Here is a 25211-nt window from a genome sequence, read left to right as displayed (position 1 = left end):
AAACCGAATGAACTAATTACTTATACGAGTATATCAAAATAGAAGGGAGGGAGAATTCATTTTCAAATTATTTTTTTTTGAATTTTGATCAAAATGCACAAAAAAACACATTCGAGAAGTAACTTTTCAAATTTTCACTTAATTTGAAATGTCGAGCTTTCACTCTGAAAGCTCAAATTTTGGCTTTTGAAATTTTAATGAATGATTTTCTGCCATGTTTTACCATGAGAACATTTGACGCAGATTTGTTCCAAGTTTAACCACTTTTTAAATTTGAACCTACGAAATCGCAAATACAAGAAAATTACTGGACTAACCCCTCCCCTCCACTCGCTGGAGGATCAAGATGAAAATTCCAACATGTGATCGAAGAAAGCATTGTGAAAGAATTCGAGCTAAAAACCGGAGGACTCGATTTCATTTTTGATTCCAGTTTACACGCAATAAGTTGGAAAACCACTAGATGGTGTTAATAAAATTGCATACTCAGTTTGCCGTAAATACAGAGCATCATAATACCTACAACGAACTGAGTAGAGAATTTTTTGACATAATAATATGTTTTTCCATCTGATTTATTGCAAAATTGCCTAACCGTGATTAATTTTCTTTTTATTATTATGTACTATATTGGCTATCTGAATCTTATTTATCAATTTTCTCTCACGAAGGGTGTAATAATCCAGTAATTAACCCCCCCTCCCTCCTCAAAAGTAATACCCAAGCAGTCAAAATCTTTGCTTTTTGCCAGAAATTGCCAAAAGTGTCACCTTATTTTGTCAGAAATTTCCAAAAGTTTCAATTTTTGCCAGAAATATTCAAAAAGTGATTGCCAAAAAGTTCTACTTTTTGATGAAATCGTCAAAGACTTTCTTTTTGACAAAAAATTTCCAAAAGTCTAGCATTTTTTTCAGAAATATTTTCTGATAAAGTAATAATTCAAAACCTAATATCAAAAAAAAAAAAATTAAAAAAAATGTGGTTTTATGGTCAAAGTTACAGATGTTGAGGGGAGAGGGAGTGGTAAGATTACTTGTAGGTACACGTTTTTTTCAAAAAAAAAAAAAAAAAAAAAAACTATAAAACTTGTTGAAATTGCCAGCAAATCTGTTGGTGAGGTTTGAAAGACAATAACTAAATAGAAGATTTAGATTAAAATTCATTCAAGATTTTGAAAAGGTACACAAGTTAAGAGCTAACATTTTAGTCATTTTTTATCCTCTTGAGATTTCAATTTCCGTGGAGAGGGGGGAAGGGGGGGTTAAAGTCTCTAGTTTTAATTGAAATTTAAAATTTTTTTAAAATTAATGATTGTTCAACCTCTCTAAGACCTTCCCCCTCATCAAGGTGTCTTTGAAAATGAGTGCTTCCATCACCCCCTCCCCCTCCTCACTACTCATTTTCACTCAATTGTTTGAGAATTGAAAAAAAGTACAAAAAATTCAGTTACCAAGTCTGCATAACTTTGTATTGTTTTTTTAAATTATAATTTTTGGTTATTTTTGAGGATCAGAATGGATTTTGAAAACATCTCAAACAGCCTTTTTTTGGCGAAGTTTCAATTCTTTAAACATGTTGAAGTCTACCTCTTGATTTTCCAACATTTTTTTCAAATTACTAATTATACTAAACGATGAGAAAAATGAAATTTCACCAAAAAAAAATTGTTATCAAGATTTTAAATTTTTGATTTTTTTTTACAAAGTTCTCTAAAAAATTTAATTTTGAGAATTTCGAAAGATTTTGCATTTTGCTACAAGAAAACTCTGAAATTTCAACTCTGTAGAAACCATTCTACAGGTCTCTCAACTTAAAAAAAAAACTCAAATCGTCTTCAGCACATTTGTTTGGAGGGGATAGAGGTAATCTCAACCAGCAGAAACATTTTTGAACTGGATGAATGAAAATTATAATAAAAGGTAGGTAGTAGGTACCACTATAGGTAGAATTTTACTCATTGAATTGAATTTTTCGATTTTTAAATAATTTTTAAAAATTCCAATTTCGCTGATTTTTCATTTAAAAAGTCAAAATCAAATCAAACAAAGATAAAATGCTGAAATTAGATTTGTAATTCATTTTAGACCTCCAGAATCAGTTGGCAGGGATTTCAAGCTGTTCCGGAGCCTCCAGTGAATTTTCGAATGATCTATATTTAAGTAGGTAAAGTCCAAAAAATGGGTGCAGATGAAGTTCAGCATCAAAAAATTCGAATCAATCGTTCTTGTGACTGATTTCAACAAGAAATCTTCAAGGTCGATTTTTTATGTTTTCAATTCAAATTCACTTTTTTGTGATATTTTTAAAAATTGTAAAATCACAAAAATTCGTTGGAGGCTTAAGAATGACTTGAAACTACCACCAATTGATTTAGGAGGTTAGGTAGTCTATAAGAGATGAAATTTCAGTTTTCCACAATTTGATACAATTTCGATTTTTTCAAGGGAAATTGGTTAAAATTTGAAATTTCAAAAATTCACGAATAGTAGGTAGAGAAATGAAAATCAGGCTTCTGAATTCTATTTTAAAAAACCTTCGAGCTAAAAAATTTTGAAAATTCAATTTTTATTGGAACTTAAATAAAGCAGTTGTTGAGCAAGGTAAAATTTCTTACGTGATACTGAATCGTAAAAAGGTAACGAGTGGACTTCGAAATATTTTTCAAATTTTTTTTTGCAGCCCATCCTTGAAGACTTAGACATAAAAATATCATCTACTGTAGCCACCTGTCTCATTTTTTAAAGGAATAACAAATACATATTATTTCAAAGTTCCCTCTCTCCCCTCTCCCTATTTTCACACTAATGATTTTCTGTAAACAGAATTTCAAGGAGGAAATTTCTACTTTACACTTTAATTAAACAATTGATACTGATTTTTTAAAATAATTGCTCGAACATACCTTGATTGTCGGTAATGGAAGCACTGGCACGTACACTGTAAAAATATTTAACAAGCAGATCGTCTCCTTCAGCGGAAGCTATATGCAATGGGGTTTGACCTTCACCCTAAAACAGTACAAAAAAGTGTATACTATTCACAGATACACACATACCTCTGCCCTGATATTCAAAATCACACACTTACATTCTGAGAATCAACATTCGCTCCATAATCTACCAATATCTTGACCATATCTAGATCTCTACGTCGAGCAGCTAAATGCAAAGCGGTATCTCCTGTATCGGTGGCACATTTCAGTTGTTCTGTTGGCAGCACTGATAGTAACTCTCGACACATGGACTGATTTCCGGCCTCCACGGCCAGCAATAAGGGAATTCTGCCAGTCTAGAGTAAAATAACAAAAATAATTATACAACTTATCCATTCTGAGTCTCGAGCACTCGGAGTAAACGCATACTTACGCCATCAGGCTTCAATCGAATCTCTTTTCCGCCAATATTGAGTAATACCCTGAGAATACTCGTAGCCGTGCCTGTTTGTCTACTCGCCACCAGATGAACAGCAGACTGCAGTTTTGGCTGCAATACGATATTCGCATAGATTTTTCATATTGTTTAGAGGTGCCCATAGTAACAGGTAATTATATGTACTTACACCACCAGGTGCGCCGACATCGACACCTTTCTTGGCGATTAACATTTTTACCACGTCTTCTCTAGAATACATGGCAGCGATATGCAAAACATTACAATTTTCCTGTCAATTGAAACAGAATTTTTAGAAAATATGTACCTACTCGAAGTTTCAAACCAGGAGAGAGAAAAAAAATGTCATTTTTCTCATAATTATACATCCTAGTTTAAATTTATGGGAGAAATAAGACTGATTTATAAGATAAAATTACCCAGTTTTTTCTATTTTTTCCCCAACAATGGCAATGAGATTACAAAATAATTGCAGAGGCTTAAGAAATGTACGTGAAAGTTCAAGGTCATCCGATTACAAACAAAAAAACTGTAACTCACCCGACGAATTTGATTTACGACCAAAATACATCGTTATTTTTTTTTTATTGCCGATTGAAACAAATCAATAAACGGTGAAAATTGCTGCAATTTCAAAGGTCAAAGTGAATGAACTACATAAACTGACACTCGTGAGTGTGTTTTAAATCAGCACACACAAAGTTTTCTTTAAAATTAATTACCGCTTGTGTACTTGTATGTACATATACGATATTTTGAATCAATCAAAATTACCATGGTTTCTTGAGCACGAGAGTACAACGAGTATTTTGATTTGAAAACTTTATATGCGTGTGGGGGTTGATTTTGAAAATTAATTGGAAAGAAAATTTATTAAGACGAGGTCGTTGGTTTGATCTGCGAGTGTGGGTTTGGATGGCAGATTACTTTTTCTCAGTACGCGAGTTCGTTCTTTTAATAATTAAAAAAGTAAAAGAAGAGAAAAATGAAGAAAAAAACTAGCTTCGACTTCGAGACCTGATAAGAATGAAATTAAATTTCAACAATAGAGGAACATTTTTTACACGTTAATAAACAGGTATTTAACTTATCACGTGCCATTCGAAAGAATCAGTTCTGAAAAGACAGAACTACACGAGGAAGGATTACACGTGGTAATATGACTTTATGACTTTATAGCAGATATTATTAATGAAAAAATTCTTTTAAAAAATGAAAAACCGTAAAACCAAACGTGCTCGACGACGAGAATTCAATTTTGCGTGGGAGATGAAATATATGGATAGTTAATCTGTGTTAAGGTACCGTTATTTTTATGTGGTAGCAGATTCCTTGAATCAAAGGATCATGAACCGAGCACCAAATGGAACAAATGAATGAACAAATACTGCGGAAAAGCATTATTTTACGTGAAATCACTTCGATTAAAAACGAAAAACAGTTCAAATAATGGTTCAGAGTATGAATTTTTAATTGGAAATTTTTCTATCTTATACTTTTTAGAATTAACTATTTCAAAAATTCTTCAAAATAAAAAAGTTTTTTTTTTTAAATTTTTCAATAACGAAGGTGGACACTTCAACACGATTATCTCAAGCTCTTATTCCACGGAGCAAATATCATTTTTGTGGTTTTAGACATTATTTTAGGAAGCCTTGAAAAATTCTTTTAATGACATTTTTTTCATGACTACACTCTCACGAATCGACAAGTCTTTTGAAAATATTTGTACTTACTAAAAAATTTTTGGTCCTCTAAAAAAAGATCAGAGTATACAAAATCGTTGCAAATTAGTTATATTTTTTGGTATAAATCCCAAATAAAACAATTTCCAGAAAAAATGTTTCAAATTTTCTTACACTAGCGAACCAAGGAAGGGGGCAAAGGAAAGAAACATTAATTCGAAAATTGGTGTGAAAAATTCTGTATAAATAATTTTCAATGCAAAGTTGAAAATTTACTTGATAGAATGAGAATTTTTAAAGCCACCTTGTTCATTTTCCACATCAGGTATTTTCACCAAAAACGTAATAAAGACATCAAAATTTCTTAACGACCCTTCTACTCTTCCTTCTCCATTTTTATAAAATCGCGTGACGCATTGTTTGTTCTGCTTTCTATAGTACAGACTTTATTTCTGAAATAAAACACTCCCAACTCCCTCGAGACCCCTCCCCCTTTCCTTGGCATTCCTTCATTCCCTGAATTTCAAAAAACATCAAAAAACGTACGTAGGTAAGTAGATTTTAGATGCTGCTGATGCAAATTTTATACGCAAGTTTTGGATACGACATTTTTCTCCCGCCCCCTTCCCCCCAGAACATTTTGAATCTTAACGGAAAAAGTGGAAATTTTCAATTTTCGGGCTATGTGTTGTAGTACATGCGCTTGTTGTGTCACATTTAGAAATGTTTAACGTTTAACCAGTTTAACCATATTATACTATTAATTAAATTAAAAACCAAAAGATAGCGCTTTCCATGTATTACTCAAACTCGTTTTTACGCTCTTTGGTGAAAAACCGTTTTTGGCACTTAGCATACTTTGCATCTCCACCATTCAATTTTATGAAGTGAAATTTAAAAAATTTAAGAAAAATTCAAAAAATATCGCCTGAAAAACTTTTAAAAACACAAAACAAAAAATTATACCAATGAGCATGATGATTGATATTATGCTACAATTTCAAATAGGTAAATAGTTCTCAATACACAAAGCAATATTGTAGAATTTTTTTTTGAAATATAAAAAACTGAATACCTAGACCTACTATGTACATATGTATTTGAAAAAATTCTTCCGAAAAATTAATTAATTAATACCTAACTGGCAATGGCACCCTTCAACTGGACAAAACCAGGATAGATCAAAAGGACGCATTCCTAACCTCCCTCTTTCACCAAAATTTTAAGAGCTCAAGTTCATTTTTAGATTTTTGAAGAACTTTTATGGGGATTTTTCAACTTTTTCACAAAATATATTTTTTTCAAACAAAATGAACCAGGGTGAAAATCGAACTGAATACTGCAGAACAGAACTGAACTGACTACTGGACTGAAAAATACTGAAATTTCATTTTCTTTTATTTTTTTATTCATTCATTTATTCATCATCATCAGTCTTTCTGTCGTTTCATCTTTTCATCTTTTTGTCTTTCTGTCTTTCCATATGTGTCATACCGCAGGTAAAGGGCCCATTTGGTCGATATTGAGTTAGGGGTGGGGGGGGGGGGGTAAAGTAGACCTCCGGAGCAATCATATGAGCTGGATAGAAGCCCAAAAAGTGCAAAAAAAACCTCCAAAAAAAATCCAGAACTAATAATTTGAAAAAATCAACTTTTGAGAAAATTGCCTTCAAAGTTTTTTTTTTGAAAAAAGCTGAAATTTCAAGTAATCCGAAAACCTCATACCTAAAATTGAAGATTATTGTTTCTGATGTCAAATATTACTACCCACCTACAATAGCGATTTTTTTTACTCAATATTTTCATGTTTATGAGTATTTTAAGCCTGAAAAACAATGATTAATAAATTTAAATTTTGCATAAAAATTCATTACTCAGTTCAAAAGCAGAAAAAAAAATGATTAAATTACATTTTCTGTCAAAATTCAACTTCTAAAAATAAAAATCATGAAAAAAAATTTTCAAAAAATTTCTTCCCCGGGCGGGATACGAACTCAGATCTCCTGCTCCGCAATCCGTTATCAGTGTCACAGTGCTAACGATGCACCAACGTAAACCGTGTTTTTGGATGGTATACATGTTGCCACTGGCAACTAGGTGCAGTATAATTTGTAGGGTATTTTTTTGGAAGCGAATTTACTGCTAAAAAGCAAAAACGACCAAATGGGCCCTTTATAGAAAAACTTTAGTTCCGTTTTTCTCTGCTTGGGGCGCACCTGCGGCCTTGATACTTCGACACGAGATAGTCGGATATGTTCTACATCGAAATCCATCAAAACCTCGATTTTCGATTTTTTCAACTGTTTCACTAAAAACACAATTATCTCGATAAATAAAAACGACCAAATGGGCCCTTTACCTACGGAATGACACATATGTTCTTTCTGTTCTCTCTCTCTCTATTTCTTTCATTCTTTCTTTCTTCCATTCATTCATTCTTTCATTCATTCACTCTTTCATTCATTTTTTCAATCATTCTTTCATTTTTCCATTCTTCTATTAATCTATACTGAACCTGAACTGAACCTGAACTCATTCTTTCATTCATTCTTTTCTTTCATGTAGTTTTCCATTCTTCCATTAATCTGTTCATCCATTCATCCATTGATCCAAGCATAAAAAAATTGTACTTACATGGAGTGACTTTTTCAAAATTCTCAAGCATAGACACAATGAAAAAACATCATTTTCCAATAACATTTTAAAATTTTCATTTGAACCCACAAACATTTTTAATAGAACCTGAACTGAATACTTCATTTCAACCCCCATCCCAACTCCGAATCTCCGAATCATGAAAAATACCTGTTTCAGGTTACTCTGGAGCCTCCAGCGAGTTTTCAATTTTCTTCAAAGAGAAATTAGAAAGTTCTGGAGGGAATAGAAAACTCGATTAAGGCCCGAGAATGGCCTAAAAGTAGGCGATGAAATTGAGTAATTATTCAAAACGGTTCATTTCGCTTGAAAAAAATGTACTTACAAAAAAGTTTTAAAAACATCATAAAAACAGTTTTTTTTTTTAAATAAATTTTTCAAAAAATCGGCAAAATATTCAGAAGTAAAACTTGAGCTTTTAAAATTTTGGTTACAAAAGGTTTCGGACATGATCTTTCCATTTAAGCTTTCTTTCCTTTCAATTGGCGGTGTAAATGCCTGTTCAAAAAGTTACAAAATTAAGTATTTTGAACGTTTTTTTGTTTCAAAGAAATAAAAAAGTTCAATAATGCTCTTTGGAATGAAGTAGGCCTAATTAATTTATTACACAGGTTCATTTTGTTCAGAACAAAAATATTTCATGAAAAAGTTGAAAAAAATTACCATAAAAAAGAAAAACAGCTGCATTAAATTTTTTGAGCCCCGCAAGGGCACATGTTGTTGTCGCTAGAGGTAGTCTCTAGGTAGTAGCTCGGATCATCAAGAGGAACCAGTCCCCCAGGAAACAGATGAGAAGGCAAAGATAACACCAGGGGTATTCTGTGTGTCCACGTCGTATGGGGTGGTAACATTTTACTGTTTGATGGACTCGGAATCGATAAACGTGGCTAAAGCAGAATTCTCCAGTTGGTGGAATGATGGGGAGGAGTAGCAAGTCGAAGGCCAAGCCTCTACATAAATACGGATTACAAACAAGAATACGTAAGAGCTGCAGAACACCATCAACTCACTTGTTCCAGCCACAGGGAAGCGCAAAAGCTTCAAAGTGAGAAGGTGAATCAGCTCTTAGAAACTGGCAAATTTGGTTAAGGGAGTAAACCCCAACAGAAAATCATGGTGGAAGGCAATGGGAAACCAACACCATTACATTTCCCTAGAATTATATCCTGGACATCAATTAGCAATTGCCCTAAGTCCCCATCAGGCTGATCCTCATTCGCCAAGGCAGTCAGATAGGATGCTAAGAATACACGGAGTTAAAACAAGGCAGAACAACATCAACGTTGCAACCTGGAATGTGAAAACTTTGTACAAAATTGGAAAAAACTCGCTAATGTAATTATGGAAGCCAGAAGATTACAAATCGACGTATTAGGAATAAGCGAGACCCAATGGACTGGAAATGGTAGAAACTGGACAGATAAAGATTACGAAATGATTTATATCAAAAACAGAAAGCTAAAGTGTTTACTTAGCTCATGAAATATGAGAAAACAATATTTTCACGCTAGCAGTACAGGGGAAAATTCAAGGAAGAACGACGAGGGGGAGGAAATGATCGGAGCTGTTAACAACAAACTCACTGGCCAACTCTCCCTGTAAGACCCTGAAAGAAATTATCAGATACGCTAGAAACTGGCTAATAGTGCAGGAGATTTAAGCCAAAAATTAGCCGAACCGGGAAAAAATTGTTACAAAAGGTTTTTTTGGCTCAATGTATTATATAAGGTGTCCTAAAAAACATATCCAAAATCCGCTAAAATCCGAGCAGGCGTTCACCCCTTTTTTGAAGCTTTTGGGGACGCCCCACCCCCCCTAAAATGAGTTGTGGTAAAAATTGCAAACGAGGTGTCAAACAGCATTAGAATTTCACGCTGAACACGAATATCACATTTATTTTTCCATATTTTGACTTTTAGTTCGAGTTTAGAGGCTCAAAAGTTATAAAAATGTCATTTTTTGAAATTTTGCCCAAAATTTACCGATTTTAACGGAATTTTAGGAACAAAACGGCTTTAAATGGTCAATTTGAACGGGAAAATGTTTTATAGAAGGTGGTGGGAGAAGATAAAAGGATACGTGTGTCATATTCAAGGTCAATTGATTATCCAGAGCCATAAATCAAGTGTCAGAAATCGGATAAAATGCGACATTTACTCTCGTTTTTTCTGCTCTAGCCAATTATAGCATCACAACCCGCTCTAATTGTCAAAAAATTCCAATTTAGATTTATTGCAAAATTGACCCCGCCATCCCCACCTCTGTGTATGCTCCGAACACCATAAACCTTCAGCAAATACTCAAAGTGGTCAAAACCTGCTCTTATAGTCCTGTTGGGCAATACTATGGAAATAGCGGTACTTATTACACAAAAAATAGTCCGGGCAGAAATTATTTACAGTCAAGACGTTCAGTAAAATCGCAACAAACATGATATATATTTCGCAAATTTGAATCCAGTCTCACCCTTACTAATAATAGTAGGTTTTTAGGTGGCTAGGTACTTTATTTAAAAATGCAAATTATGTAAAAAAAAAAAAAAAAAAAGAATGCATAAATAAAAATTTAACCTAAAAATCATGAAATTTTCCACATTTCTGCAATGAAAGACATTGGATAATTAATTAATTATGTATCACTGTAAGTATTGATGGTAAAATCACACAAAATGAAGTGCCTTACTGTTAAATATGAAAATATAATGAAATTATGAGTCGCCATTACCACTCCTTCCGTTTAAATCAAACTTTTTAGGTACCTATGTACTTATCCATACTTCATGTGATAGAAAGTGAATTGCAGCATCCATAAATTTGACCATGCGACTAACTATATAATAGGATTTTAAAATCTAATTATGTAGTTATGAATCATCTCTTCACTTCCTTTTACCACCTTTTCTACAAAATTGTTTACCTATGCACATTTAATTGCTTTGTAATAATTACCCAAACCGGAGTTTAGTGATGTTGTCAGAAAATTGATGAGCCTATTATTATTGGGAGTGTTGTTGGCGAAAAGTGAATCCCAATTTTTGAAGTAGGTAATCTTATTATGATCGTCTGTGTAAAAAAAAGGAAACAAAATTTTTTTGAAGATTCTCAATTGATAGCCTGTATAACGATTCCCTGTTCAATAATTTTAATGTAGGCCTATTTCGAATTTGGTTTCCATTTCTTATCATTCGTAGGTTTAAACAAACGGAAACCGGGAAAGTTGAATAAATATTTTTATCTCATTTTCAAAAAAATTCCCGATTTTCTCGTTATAAAATTTCATTGAAAAATATACTAAGCCATCCCTTTTACAATTCAAAGTCATCAAAAATTGTTCCATTAAGGCTAGGTTGGAAAATTTCTAGTACCACGAAAATAAACAAATTTGTCCAATATTTTCCCAGTCACAACAGCAGTACCTTTGAATCTTTTTCTTCTTCAATTTTTCAGCGATTAACACAGACTACAACATATGAACATACCTACGTTGCACCATACGTAAGTTGAGACCATAAGTGCAGGTTTTGACCACTTTGAGTATTTGCTCGAGGTTTATGGTGTTCGGAGCATACACAGAGGTGGGGATGGCGGGGTCAATTTTGCAATAAATCTAAATTGGAATTTTTTGACAATTAGAGCGGGTTGTGATGCTATAATTATTGGCTAGAGCAGAAAAAACGAGAGTAAATGTCGCATTTTATCCGATTTCTGACACTTGATTTATGGCTCTGGATAATCAATTGACCTTGAATATGACACACGTATCCTTTTATCTTCTCCCACCACCTTCTATAAAACATTTTCCCATTCAAATTGACCATTTAAAGCCGTTTTGTTCCTAAAATTCCGTTAAAATCGGTAAATTTTGGGCAAAATTTCAAAAAATGACATTTTTATAACTTTTGAGCCTCTAAACTAGAACTAAAAGTCAAAATATGGAAAAATAAATGTGATATTCGTGTTCAGCGTGAAATTCTAATGCTGTTTGACACCTCGTTTGCAATTTTTACCACAACTCATTTTAGGGGGGTGGGGCGTCCCCAAAAGCTTCAAAAAAGGGGTGAACGCCTGCTCGGATTTTAGCGGATTTTGGATATGTTTTTTAGGACACCTTATATAATACATTGAGCCAAAAAAACCTTTTGTAACAATTTTTTCCCGGTAACATGCCGAATCTCCTGCACTATAATATATGTAGATGGAAATATACGCTATCTCCTGTAAAGGAGTGCGACTACAATGACGACAAAATTTTTTGAATTTTCAAAAATTTTCTAAAATACTTACGTTTCCTTAATGCCAAATCCGTGTATGTCCATCCAAAAAAAATTGTCTTTTTGTGTCACTGATACGACTCTGGGATGCCCTGAATTGAAAAATTTGCATCCGAGTGCAGTAAAAGTGCACCACAAAAGATGCACGAAGCTGACCAATGTTCAATCAGAACTCAACAAACCCTTCCGAACATATCCGAACCTTATCAATGATGAGTAAAATTGTACTTTTTTGTATGGACATACTCTCGGATTTGGCATTAAGGTAACAAAAATCCAAAAATTAACTTTAGTTTCTAAAATTCTGGGATAATTTTCTACTCCCAACTTGTAAAGTGCTCAATAGTGGAGCAAAATAATTAATTATTTCCCCATCATCTCTCATCAAGAACACAACTTTGAAAAATTCTTCTCAGTATTGATCCATTTTTCATCCATTTTTAGTCCTTTCTTTTGACTCAGATTCGATTTTTTAGTCAAATTGTACTCACATCAATGATCGAGGCAACACTGGAGATTAAAGAGGACAAATGTATCAAAATTTTTGAAAATTACAAAAAAAAAATTTTTTAATGTGATTTTTGAGGTTACTTTTTATGAAAATGGCACATATTATGTAGATCTCAAAAATTTAAAGGATTTTAAAAATTCGAATTTTTTTCTTGAATTCAAAAAATGGAAAATGTTGCAAGATAATCTATTTTTGTATGCTTCGGATTTGTTTTTAAACTTGTAGAAGTGCGATATTTTAATTGGGTACTATAAAAGAAAAAAAACCACAAATTTTTTATTCGAAACTATTGATCGAGGTAGATTTCAAAAAAAAAAAAATCCGATGTAAAATGTCAATTGACCTCACCCCCTCTCCCATATTCACTAGGTATATTACACATAAAGAAATCTTTTCATCTTGAAATTCTTCGAGAAACACGAATTTGTCAACGGGAAAGCTCGCGAAAGATTCATCATTCATCTAGATGCCTTCACTTTCGCTATAAGGCACCCTTAAATTAAAACCTTTTCCATACACATCGTATTAAACCTCTCAGAAAACGTGCCAAAAAAAACTCGACTTTCCATCAAGGTTCATTTAGAAGGGAAAAAAACGCAACAAAAAAAGTCGCACCAAAGTCGACACCTGTTAAAAAAAATAACTAAGTAAGCATATACGTGAATTTCTCGACAAATTGTTCCAAGAAAATAAACGCGTCATAATGCTGGCTGTAAAATGCGAAGTTTTTCAACATACGAAACGGAAAAGTGTACTCGGGTAATTGTTTAAATTTATACACAATTAACGCGAGTAGAAAACAAAAGTCTTACATGAAACAGCCTTTGAAATCCGATAAATTTGCAACGCTGTGTTTATGTAATTAAGTCATAAATCTGGTAAAATTTCACATTTTTAACAACCTTTTACTTATGCAAGGTCGTCGGTGAAAATTTTTCAAATGGTTCTCATTCATAGTAACAATGTTTACAAGTCCATAGACACGTTTTCATTTTACGTGTACTTTTTTTTTCTCGCAGGTACCTTATTGTATTTTTATTTTTCTATAAAACTCAACATTCAGACATGCAAAGCTGTAGCTGACAAAAAAAAAAGGGCCAATGTGCACGACTTATCAGGGTGCAATGTGAGGCAAGAGGGGATGAAATATCGAAACTTATGACGATCCTTGACATTTACTACACGAGTGAGTTTGCATTATGCTGCAAAAACGAAACCTGAGACCGAACACAGGTATGTATAAATAGGTACAAGGTGGAAGAAATACAACAATTTTAGTACCGCATCGAGTAGGTATAAAATTTAGTCGTTATTTTTTTTTAAATCAATTTTCGAGCAGATAGTTAGTGACGCAATTAACGCGCAACTTTGAAAGGTTTTTAACCTAATTTATCACCGTAGAAGATATTTATAAATACCTCGGATCGTATTAACCCATTTTAACTCGTCAAATTTCCATCAAAACGGAAAATATAATTTACCAACATTTTTTTTCTACCATCCTAACGAGCTGACGAAGCTGTCGATGTGACGACGACGACGACGAGGCTTTTAAAACGCGCCAAAAAACCGATTAATAATTATATAAAATAAGAACGCCTTTATCAAAGTTAATTGTATCGTATATACGAAGCCACCCACTAGATATTTAATCTCGGTCACTAAATCAAACCGGACATTTTCCTGTTATCTGGGCAACAAATTAAAGAAAAAGGGAAAATCTGAGCGGCGCGTTATCGTACGTGGGTGAATTTTATATAAAATTTAATCAATTTAAAGCCATAATGCACATAACGAACACACCTTACAAGCTGTTAAAATAATTAACCGCAAAGAGGGGAGTGGTCGACCCATTTCTTCAAATACGCGGCGAGAAAGTAATGGTCGGTAATGTACGTTTTCGTGCCTTTTAGAACAATTTGCGATAATTTCTGCTTTTTATATCATAAAAAAAAAGTTGTCTTAACAGTATGATTAAAGAAAAGCCAGGGCTTTTAACGCGATAAACACGAAGGCGGCTGGGAACGTTTTTATGGTTAACTTTCAATGGACGAGGAAGTGAATAAGGTAGACTTAAGTAAGTTTTGACGCGGTGGATTTTGTACATAATCACTGTACTATGTGCGACGTTTAGACGACAGGCGAAGGGAAGGAATACAGGATGACAACGTTATTAAATGTCATAGAAAAGTTTTATGTATACTATACGAGAAATCTAACGTATAATTTGACTTTGTTAGGCAGCGCCTTACCTACCTACTTATGAACGCATAAGTTAAAGAAACGATAGCGCGATGGTTTTTGAAAAAATTCCTCTCCCTTCTACCTCGTCCCGTCTCTTTGAGGAGAAAAACTTATTAAATTATGTAGATTTTGCGATGATAATACTTTTACAACATCTTTATAATTTCTCCATTCGACTTTATTCAGGTTCAGATCAACGGCGAAGATTTCGGATTAAAATTCCAAACTTGTTTAAAATTTCAGAAATCTCATTTTCACCGTTTTTTAGCGCAAGTTGGTATACATACAAACTCCCACGCGCGCCCTGTTTTCCTGCTTCTGTGTTTCGTCGAACAAGCATTGAATTTCACAAGCAATACGGTTTTAATAACGGCGTAAAACAAAGCTCTATAACCGCAGTACGTACACGTGTGTTTGTTGGATTACCGTGTACGTCTACGTACACAAGCATATAGGCAACTTTGACGACACGTTTGTTTATCAGGTTGTTGTACTGCAGGTTACCTGACAATATGTTTGTCTGTGTGGTTGCAGTTTTAAAATGGAGTTTGAGTTTACAGTTTACGTAATTCACAAAGTGGTGCTTGAGGGAAATATGAGAGACCAGAGTAGAGAGCCTATATATCACAGTTCAAGTATTTTGAAAACAACATCATTATATGTATAGGGTGCTCATGAAGCGAATGATCAGATTCGAGATTTGGATGTAAATGAAATAATTCTCAACTTTAAAAAATGAGTTAGGTACATACATTGAAAAGTGAGAAAATTCTATCAAATTTACAAATAATCCGAGGAACAGTGCGTTCAAAAATGAATGAATTTTATCATGACAGCTTTTGAGACAGGATTAAAATTTTGAAAAGCTATTAATGCGCATTGCCTGTTCTGATGACTTCGAATTTTTGAAGAAAAAAAAATCGTAAATCTACAAATTCAGGAGCTGATAACTTTCTAAATGTTGGTGTGGATAAAAATTTTTCAATTTTTTTTAGCCATTTCACCCCCCCCCCCCTCGTCCCAGTCGAACCCTCCGAAATACAAAAATTCATCTTCCTGATAAAAATAACCAACCTCACAAACCAAATCTAACCCCCTCCCCCTTTTACGGGTGTGATAATCTTGTAATATTATAAACACCCACAAACAAACAAACAAAATTTGTGTCTTCAAACGATGTTTGCCTCTTGATTTTCAAGAAAAGCAACATATTATTCCCTCCACGTTTTTTTTTCTTCAACAATACGTACATCATTTATTGCATTAAAAATTCAAGTCTGATCGCTTTCTTTCCGGACACCCTGTATAGTGTATATTTAATTCCGAATCAAGTTCTCATGAGCTGATAAACACATTATCAAACCATAAGCCTACCAATTTTTTTATTTATTTCAAAATCACATGAAATGTGAGACTTTTGAAGTTTTGAGGTTCCATTCAACATACAATGAGAGGGGGGTAGGGGAGGTCGTTTTACATTTTTTCAAAAAATTATTATCAAATGACCTCAAAAAGACGTAAGAAAACTTCAACGAGAACCAAAGTTTGAAAAAAAAAATGTTTTCTTTCCTTTTCTTTTCAGTTGATGTTGACCAAAACATCACATCACATCTCGTAAAATGTAAATGCAAATCAGTTCTTCAATTTTTAATTGAAAATATTTACAAAATTATCATAATTAAGCCAAAAGAAAAACTCATATTTTGAGAACTCTCGAACTTGACAAAAATGAACTTAGAGCTTTTCTAATGACCAAAAAATTCTGATATGAAATTACTGAAGACATCAAAAGACCATCTAAACTAAAAAAATTGAACTATTTGAACATTCTTCGAATTTCTTAAAACTTCTACCTTTTCCAGATGAGGCAAAGAAAGGAGGAAGAGGAACTCTGAACTAAAAATTTGACAGTTTTTCTTCGTCTTACTGAATTAATTTGGCGAGAATCATATTTTTCAATTTTTCCATTTTTCCATTCCATATTTATTTTAAAAGAGTGTCTAGGGCTCTCAATGGGGGGCGGGGGAAGGGGGAGAAGGGAGCAGATGGGCCAAATGAATGTGCAGAAAATTTTATGCTTTTGATGATTTTATGTTTACTTGCAATTTTTTATTTTTGACCTTTCTTGCGCTTATTTTTTGAGTAATCTGGCTTCAAAATGAATAAAAACCACCCCCCCTTGATCTTATTCGCAAATTGTACATATATTGTTTGCTCATATATTTTTCAAGTTGAACTTGTTCAAATTTCAAGTTTTGTACAATTTTGCATTTTTCTCGATTGAATCATTGAATGAAAGATATGATAGTTTCTCACAATAAAATAAAATTCGGATTAAATAAATTTTAAAAAATTGAAGAAAATTGCGATTTAGGGTAATTTTGTGTGTTTTGTGTTTTTTGTTGATCAAGTATCGTTTGTTAAGTACCTATTTATAAATCGTAAGCTGAAAGATGAATAATTTTGGTCTTTAAAAACTCTAAAAAAGTTGAAAAAACTTCAAAAAAACACTGCATTCAATGGTTTTAAAAATATGTGAATGATTCCTTGGAATATAGCTAAATTTTTGAGATATTCAATTTTGGGATTTTTCGTATCTTTTTACTTTTCAAAAAATTCTTGAGTGGTTTTCATTCATTTTTACCCCAAACTTACGAGTAATATTTCAAAACTATCAAACAAAAATGATATAAAAGTGGACTAAAAAAATAAACTCGATTTTTGGACGCTTAGGTCCCTAAGTCTCATTCGGTGTTACATTGAGTCTGTTTGGCTATCTAGATCATGAAAAAAGTTGACACGATTTACTTCATTTTTAGGAACCCTGGATTTGATGGCTTGATTTCTGTTTGTATGTACTAGTTATTTGAAAAAATTTACAAAAATCAGTGAGTATTTAAAATCATGAGAATCAAAACTTTGGAGTCCATTGAATCTAGAAAAATATTTCTGTAACTTTTTTAAAATTTAATTTTTATTAGGTACTAGGTAGGTAGGTACCTTTTTATGAAAAAACCCAAAATCAAAGATATTTTAAACAATTTATTAGAAAAAAGGAGAAGGAAAAAGATATGAAAATTCTGACCAGCCAAACAAAAATTTGAAAAATTGGTACCTTTTCAAACAGGAAAAAAAATCAAAGTAGGTAATTCTGAGCACAAATGCAAAATTTTTCTCACATTTTGCCTGATTTCAACGTTTTATCAGGTTTTGGTAGAATTGAACTTGAATTTTTGAGTGAAAAACGATTGAGGTGTGACACCTTCCCCCCTTTCCAAACACACAGATCCTCTAAGTAGCCAATTATCATGATTTTTTTTTTTTGAATTACACAAAATTATAGAAGAAACTCATTTCATATCTGGAAATTTGAATTATAACAAATACTTGTGAGAAAAGTTCTAAAATTGAACCAGCAAGTAGGGATACTTTAAGACCTATAAAACAAAACTGTAGAACCCTTCGAAACATTGGATACTAAAATTATTTACAATATCGTAACATTTAGATGCGTGAATTTCTCACAATGAGTGTATTTTTGATTTCTTTCATATTTAGCCTCAAAGAGGGAAACTTTTGAATGTTCCCAAGATGAATTCAACGTGACACTTTGATAATTTTTAGGAACTTGACTACTTTGAAAAAAGCATCTTTTTCAAAATTTCTATAATTGCTCAAAATGTTTTCAATTTTGGAAATGGGCAATTTTGTGAGAGACAATTTTTTTTGTCTCAAAAAGTTATGCCAAAAACCAAGGTCAGAAGCTTTAAGTTTTACAAATTTGGACACTAGCTCTTTCAATTTTTATATCAAGAACAAGTCAGAAAAATCTGATATTGGGTGCAGGCCATTCTCCACTCCCCTTCTCCCCACATTTCAGTACGGTATGTACCAATGCAGAGTTTCATTCTAATCAAAGGGATATCACTTTTGAAGATTCTCTCGTAAGTTCTTCTCATATTAAAGTTTTTCAAAAAAACATGGGGTAAAAAGTATTCAAATTTTTGTAGGATTTGATGAAGCATAAAACTGTGATTTTAAGCTTCAAAGAACTGTAACTTTTTTTTAACTAAAAAAAAAACCTCTTTTAAAAGTTTCCAGATATTTTCATGAAAATAATCCAATTATGTCAATATTTCAAAGCATACTATCTACATATAAATTTTTTATAAAGAAAATTGCTCATTCAAAATTTTTGTAGGAAAATTTTTCTTTTTGAATCCCAACTTCTTGATGACTAAAAAAATGATCTTTGTAATGATTGAGTCACATCGCTCACCACGTAAAAACCAATCCCCCCTGTTCTCAAAGAATAAAAATTCGTATTAAATAAGCAAACAAACTGAGTACTTACAAAATTCCTCGCAGATACATCGCATCCAAGATCGATGAGCCGATCAATCAACGAAGATCGATTTTCCTTTACCGCTAACATCAATGGTGTCATTCCAGTAGTCTAAAAAAAAAACAAAAAAAATCAATAACTTCACATCTCTCAACACCGATAAAAAAATAATCAAAAAATAAACATTACCACATCAGAGACTCCAGCCAAAGGCATCGATCCCGCATCTTCACCCCCGGACGCGATAACTTTTTCCAAATTCTTAATGGCCTGCTCAGCCGGAGGCCATTCACCTTTCTGGCACAGCTGCAGAATCCTCTGAGCAGCATCTCGATTCGAAGATCCAGCACTGCTCGGTTTCGAACTAATACCAGGTAGTTGATCTCCTGCAATACAATTCCTACACATTATAGGCAACCAGTGCAAAAATCGAATCGGTTTCATTGATTCAGCACCTTTGATCGAGTCACGTTTCTCTGTCGAATAGTTCTCATCTTTCGCAGGTCCACTTCCAGCAGCTGATTTATCTTCCGGTGGTTGTTTAGGATTCGATGGCTTTTTACCTCCTCCTGTCGACATCTTCTTCATTTATATTATTTTTTATTCGAGTCGGTTTGCCGATTACATGATAGAGAGCTGTTTACGAATAATTGTCGAGGTTGTTTTTTTCTTTATCTTTTGCAATGACGATTCTTCATATCTGTAAACATGCGACCATCTCGTAATACGTAGCTTCAAATTCCGAAGGGGGAAAAACGTAGGAATTTTTCTATCTCAAAAGTGTGTGATGTGCTATCGAGTGAAAATATACGATAAAAAAGTTGCTCTTCGATTGTAAATATAGGTTATTTCAAACTTTCGCTGTTAAATCTCGCTGAATTGGATTAACCGTAGTAGTTGGATAGGAATTTCCGCTTGTAAAAGTTTCTAGTTTGCAGTTTTCGCACGTTCGAAATAATACTTCAATTAGAAATGAACAACGTTTCTCGATACTGCGTGTAAATATAGAATTTATTTTCACTTTGAAGTCAATATCCTCGTGATATAAATCTCTTTACAGCTGATATCTACTTTTTCATCGTGAAGTGTCTTATCAAAGCTTTCATTCGCTACAGAAAAGCTTTCCAAATGGAGAAGTTTTAGAAAAATCTCCGGATGTGCTGCTACTTTTTATCTACAATGATGTTAGAACCCCAATAAAAGTTCTAGGAGCATTTAAATAACCAGAATAGTGCAATCTGGAGAGTCATCTTGGACACAGTATGGAATAGCAGAACGTTCGAAAGTCCAAAATATCGTAATGAGGCGAGTGATAGAAAGAATGATCGTGTGATTGAACGTTCTATTCTACAGCCAATGAGTTAATATCTGAGCAAATTCACTCCTCTACATTGATTATCTATAAACGAAAAAGGTGATCTACAAAATATTATACACGTGCTATTGCAAGAAATTAAGAACTAGCGGTGCTTCGATGACTTGTAAACCCATACCAAAGCCGGCAACTTGTTTTCAGCGGCGGTAAATTCGTTGAAAATCCATCGAAAATATGGGGAAAAACGCGTAAACCGACATAACAGTCATTTCTACACTTCGCAGCATAAAAATGAAAATATAAACACGGCCATTTAAATATGAAAACGAAAAATGTTTTATGCATAAACCAATTTAAAAACAAAACACAACGCCATTAACATCCGAATAAAAATGTGGAATCTTTTTCAAGGGTTGATTCGTAACTGGCACATTGATTCTTCATCCCCATTACAAAAATAGGGGTAACTTTCGGAATTTGCATGTTGAAAAAAATATAGAACAACGGCCAATAGAAATTTTAACTAGTCCGAGAAAAGGTTGCATGCTTAGAGATATATTACTTCAGATATAACAGTCCCTACAGAAGGGAACTTTCTTGTCCTTCGTGTTACACCTGCCTCGCCTTCGGGGTGAAATGGCTTCTCCCCCTTAATTCTATTTTCACGTGCCGGTTTCGCTTTTCTTGCATGCTATACGATTTTACCAAGATTAATACACGGTCTTGTGAAACGTTTTTCCCCCATAATTTGTCTCGCTCTATATGTGTGTATACTATAGAAGGTAGGTAAATACACGCTGAAATTTTCAAATTATCGTAATCGATGATACGCCACTGTTTATATTTTTCTTTCCAACCAGCATCGCTCAAATAGCACGTGCTACAACATCTCGTCTCTGATACTGAGTAGGTGTAGAGGAATGCAACTCGACTATCGTCATCTTTCCACTTGGATGGTGAAATATTTTGTCGCACTAAACCGCATATCGCAATTTTCCCTCCGTTTAATATAATTTTTTATCGATGACCTAGATTTACCTATAACGCGTAATATTCGATATTGCAAAACCTACGCAATCCTCTTGAGAATCGCAATCGTTCAAGAAAACTCTTAATAGCAATCGTTACGAAGGTAAAATGGAAGCAAACTCCACTTTATGAAATTGTTTCCTTCTTGTTTTTTTTTCTGTCTTTTTTTTATTCTACCTTATTTTTTAATAAAATTGAGTTAGATTTTTCTTATATTATGTGCAGTGTGGTACAGTTAGAGGCCGAAATATCAACTGGCGATGGCGATGGCGGTGAGGTCTAGACTTTAACGTATAATATTATTGGCGCCATCAGGCAAGCCAGAGCGTCGAGAAGATGGCAAGTTTCAAAAATCACTCGAGAAGTTATAATTTATCGTTAAATTATGAACGCGGCGTTTTTCCAAGAATTACGCCTACGAAAATATTATAATACAACCACCTTAGAGCTTATACATCTGTATGACAAATTGCTCGTTGAGAACTTTTCTAGCGTAAAATCGATGATTTTTTACGCCTCGTGAGTCTGCGAGAAATGATGTATTAGTTTTATACGTATTACGGGGGTTTAAAATTATTCGTACTTTTGTTTCAAATTAGAGCTATGATCGTAGGTACATGAAGATGAAGAGGTTAACGAGGGTAGAAAAGAGCACAGATAATAATAGATCTAACTTTCAATACAAAATCATCGCTTTGGCGATCGTAAGAAAATCAATTAGCCAAATTGTTGTGAGTGGTGTAAGTCGGGAAATGATGTATTGTGTTCGAGATGGATTTTTTTTACCGCTTTCAAAAACATAATGAAATTATCAGGCTCATCGCTCATAAGCTTCAAATCAACGTTCGCGTTGAGAGAAGAAAATAAGTAAGTAGGTTCACATACCTATAATAAATTTATAAAAGTTAGTAAAAATATGGATAGGTAAGTAATCAAAATGATTGAAAAAAATTATATTAAAAGCTCATAAAAAATTAAAAAAAAAGACATTGTGAAAATGATTAAAAATATCAAAAAAACTGCAAGTAGATATTCTCAAATAAAATTAGAACAAGATCATTAAAAAATATTTCAAATACATATTTATGCATCAATTATGATGATTTTCAAACCATGTTTCTGAAATTTTTCAACTTAATTGTTAGAATGTCTTTCGAAATAATATTTATAGCATTTCCAGAAGTCTTCGCATCAGTTTCATAACGTTCAAATAGTTTTGAATGGATTTTCATGATTATTTCGTAATTTGACCAACACTTCACAAAAAATCTTCAACTATTCTAAATCAATTATCACATTTTACTGATTCAAAGAAAAAATAATTTTATTGAAGTTTCAAATAATTTCAGATTCAGACCAATTTTAATGCCACTTCAAGAGTAAGACTGAAAAGGGAAATAAATGGCCAATGGGGAAGACTTGATTTTTCAAATCGTAAAATTTTCCAAGCAGACTAAACTGTTTTTCAGAGACATTTAAAAAAAAAAATGAAAAATTGCTCATGCAGTCATGCATTAAAATTTTCAAAACTGAGGAACATGAGTTTGTGTTGGAGAAAAATTGATTTTCAGTTGAAAAAAAAGTCAAGGTGGGCAGTAGGCAAGTGGGGTACATAATTTTCACTTTTTTATTTCGTTCCCCACCTCTCCCCCTCGCGAATAATTTTTTTTCAGTTCGTTTTTGAAGTTAGTTGATCAACTGACACATTCATTGCATTAAATCAATGATTCATTGATTTTGACTTTTTTTTTTTTTTAGTTTACCGAAGCATGAAGACTCATTGGTCATTAGACAAGCTCCTGAAAAAATTTTCAGCTGCCCAGAGAAGAATAATAGGGTTTGAATTCACCAAAACGGTGAAAGAATAGCACAAATTGATGAAAAAACCAATGGTTAGTTGAGGAGGTGGATAGCAAAACGCAATAACTCCAAAATTACGAAAATTGAGTTTGATATCTATCCTTATGTAAAATTCAACGGGGAATCCATTCCCGGTGTCAGATTTTGTCCATTAGTTGAATATCATAGCGCAATCGAGGAAAACAAGTCTGATTTTAGAGCTAAATGCATTGAAAAATGAGATTTTGTTTGCAAAACGCAATAACTCCACTACTTTTTATACATTTCAGTTGCGCAGATGTGGTAACACTGTTTTTTTTCATCGGGTGGGTACTGAAAATCATTGGGTAGGAGTTACTTAAAAAAATGGTGCTTTCGTTGCCACTCTCTGAATGCCATATCACACACAGGAATTGTTTGAATTTCACATTCCATCCTTTTAATTGTTTTTTATTGAAAATTCTCGATTAAACATCAATTTTTTCAAATAAAAAATACGGTTTTTTGCAGAAAAACACCAAAAAAAAAATGTTGCGTTCAAAACGCAATAACCTTTTTTTTCTTTTCCTCACTGTGCTTACCCAGGTGACCGAAATTTTGAAATTGAGTGGAAATTTTATTTGTGGCACCTTCCCCTTTCATTTGACACCAATTTCGGAACTCGACCCCCCACCCTTCCCCTCCTGACAATTTTTCCTAATTTCCCAAAAAAAACAAAAATGGAGTTATTGCGTTTTGCTATCCACCTCCTCAGTTATTACTTATTATCCAGGAAAATCGCATTTTTAATCACATTTTCAGACCCCCATTTTAGTTTTCGACAAGACCGAAAAAAATAGTTTTTTTTGGAAGAGCTCAAATTTTTTCAAAAAATGTAGTATACTGTCAAAAATACCATGTAGAACTGGTAAATAAGATGCCTGCAGTTGAAACCGTCCAATCGCACATTTCGATATTTTGAAACATTTCTATGGAAAATTTGAGCCAAAAATAATGTACGTTTTTTTTCACTTATGTCGAAAGTGACCCTCAAAATGTGCAGAGAAAATTTCCCAAAGTTTCCCCAATCACACATTTATACCTATATTTGAAGGTATTTTTTGGGAAAAAAATGGACCACCCCCCCCTTAAAAAAACACAAAAATAAAATAATAACTTGAGTAGCTAAGAAAAACGTTAAATGCTACCTCAATATTTGCATCTCCCCCTTTTCCTGAATGAAAAATAAGATCGAAATAAAAGAATTTCAATGATCCAAAAAAGCAGAATTTTTAAAATCAAATATCTACAGGATGTCTAGAGAGTGCAGATAGAGGGTGTTGCCTAATTTAAATTTGAAGGAGCAAATAATAATGATGACTAGAGCTGGGATTTCTATGCTTTGCATATTTTTATATGGACTAGAAAAAGTGGATTTTTTTGACGAATTCGCCTAATATCACTTTGCATATTTTGCATTTATTTGAGCATATTTTAGGAGGAAAATTCGCATATTTTTGTATACTTATTTGAGCATATTTCTGGTAATTTTTTTGCATACAAGTATTTATGAAAATTTTCCAAAAACTCACATTTTCAAGACTTTTTTTGTTCAAAAAATCGTAACACTGCTAAAGTGTCATCATGAAAATTTTTTCCTGAAAAAATTTATGAATTTGTAAATGATTTCTTCTGCCTATTTTGTAAAAAGAAAAACGTATTTTTTGATTTTTGGGTTCATTTTGTTTTGAATTAACAGTTTTCATGGTTTTTAGCTTGAAAAATCCTTATCAGGGATACCTACGTCACTCGAACTGAAATTTTCGCATAGGTATTGTTTGCATATTTTGGGTGAAAAAATTGCATAAAATATTGCATATTTTCATCATATTTCTACATAAAAATTCCAGCTCTAATGATTACTCTTCGCCAACGATAGAAAATTAAAAGG

The 25211-nt window shown here is 33.0% G+C and overlaps 1 protein-coding gene across 2 annotated transcripts in view; it reads right to left on the bottom strand.

Annotated features, from left to right (window-relative positions):
* Positions 1-21198, bottom strand: part of nompC (no mechanoreceptor potential C) — a 36322-nt gene extending 15124 nt beyond the window's left edge. The window contains exons 1-8 of one of the 2 annotated variants that reach the window (XM_065360516.1): positions 20592-21198; positions 19554-19798; positions 19288-19484; positions 19108-19209; positions 3559-3660; positions 3366-3482; positions 3088-3288; positions 2903-3008 (exon numbers count right to left, since the gene is read on the bottom strand). In XM_065360516.1, coding sequence (XP_065216588.1) covers positions 2903-3008; positions 3088-3288; positions 3366-3482; positions 3559-3660; positions 19108-19209; positions 19288-19484; positions 19554-19686 — 958 coding nt within the window. In that variant the 5' untranslated portion in view covers positions 19687-19798; positions 20592-21198. The remainder of the gene's footprint in view (positions 1-2902; positions 3009-3087; positions 3289-3365; positions 3483-3558; positions 3661-19107; positions 19210-19287; positions 19485-19553; positions 19799-20591) is intronic. The other variant, XM_065360515.1, reaches the window with a different exon arrangement.
* Positions 21199-25211: the final 4013 nt, after the last annotated feature.

Source organism: Planococcus citri, chromosome 4, assembly GCF_950023065.1.
Source record: "Planococcus citri chromosome 4, ihPlaCitr1.1, whole genome shotgun sequence".
Taxonomy (NCBI): domain Eukaryota; kingdom Metazoa; phylum Arthropoda; class Insecta; order Hemiptera; family Pseudococcidae; genus Planococcus; species Planococcus citri.
The sequence above is the reverse complement of the archived record's forward strand: the minus strand, read 5'-3'. Positions and strand labels throughout refer to the sequence as shown.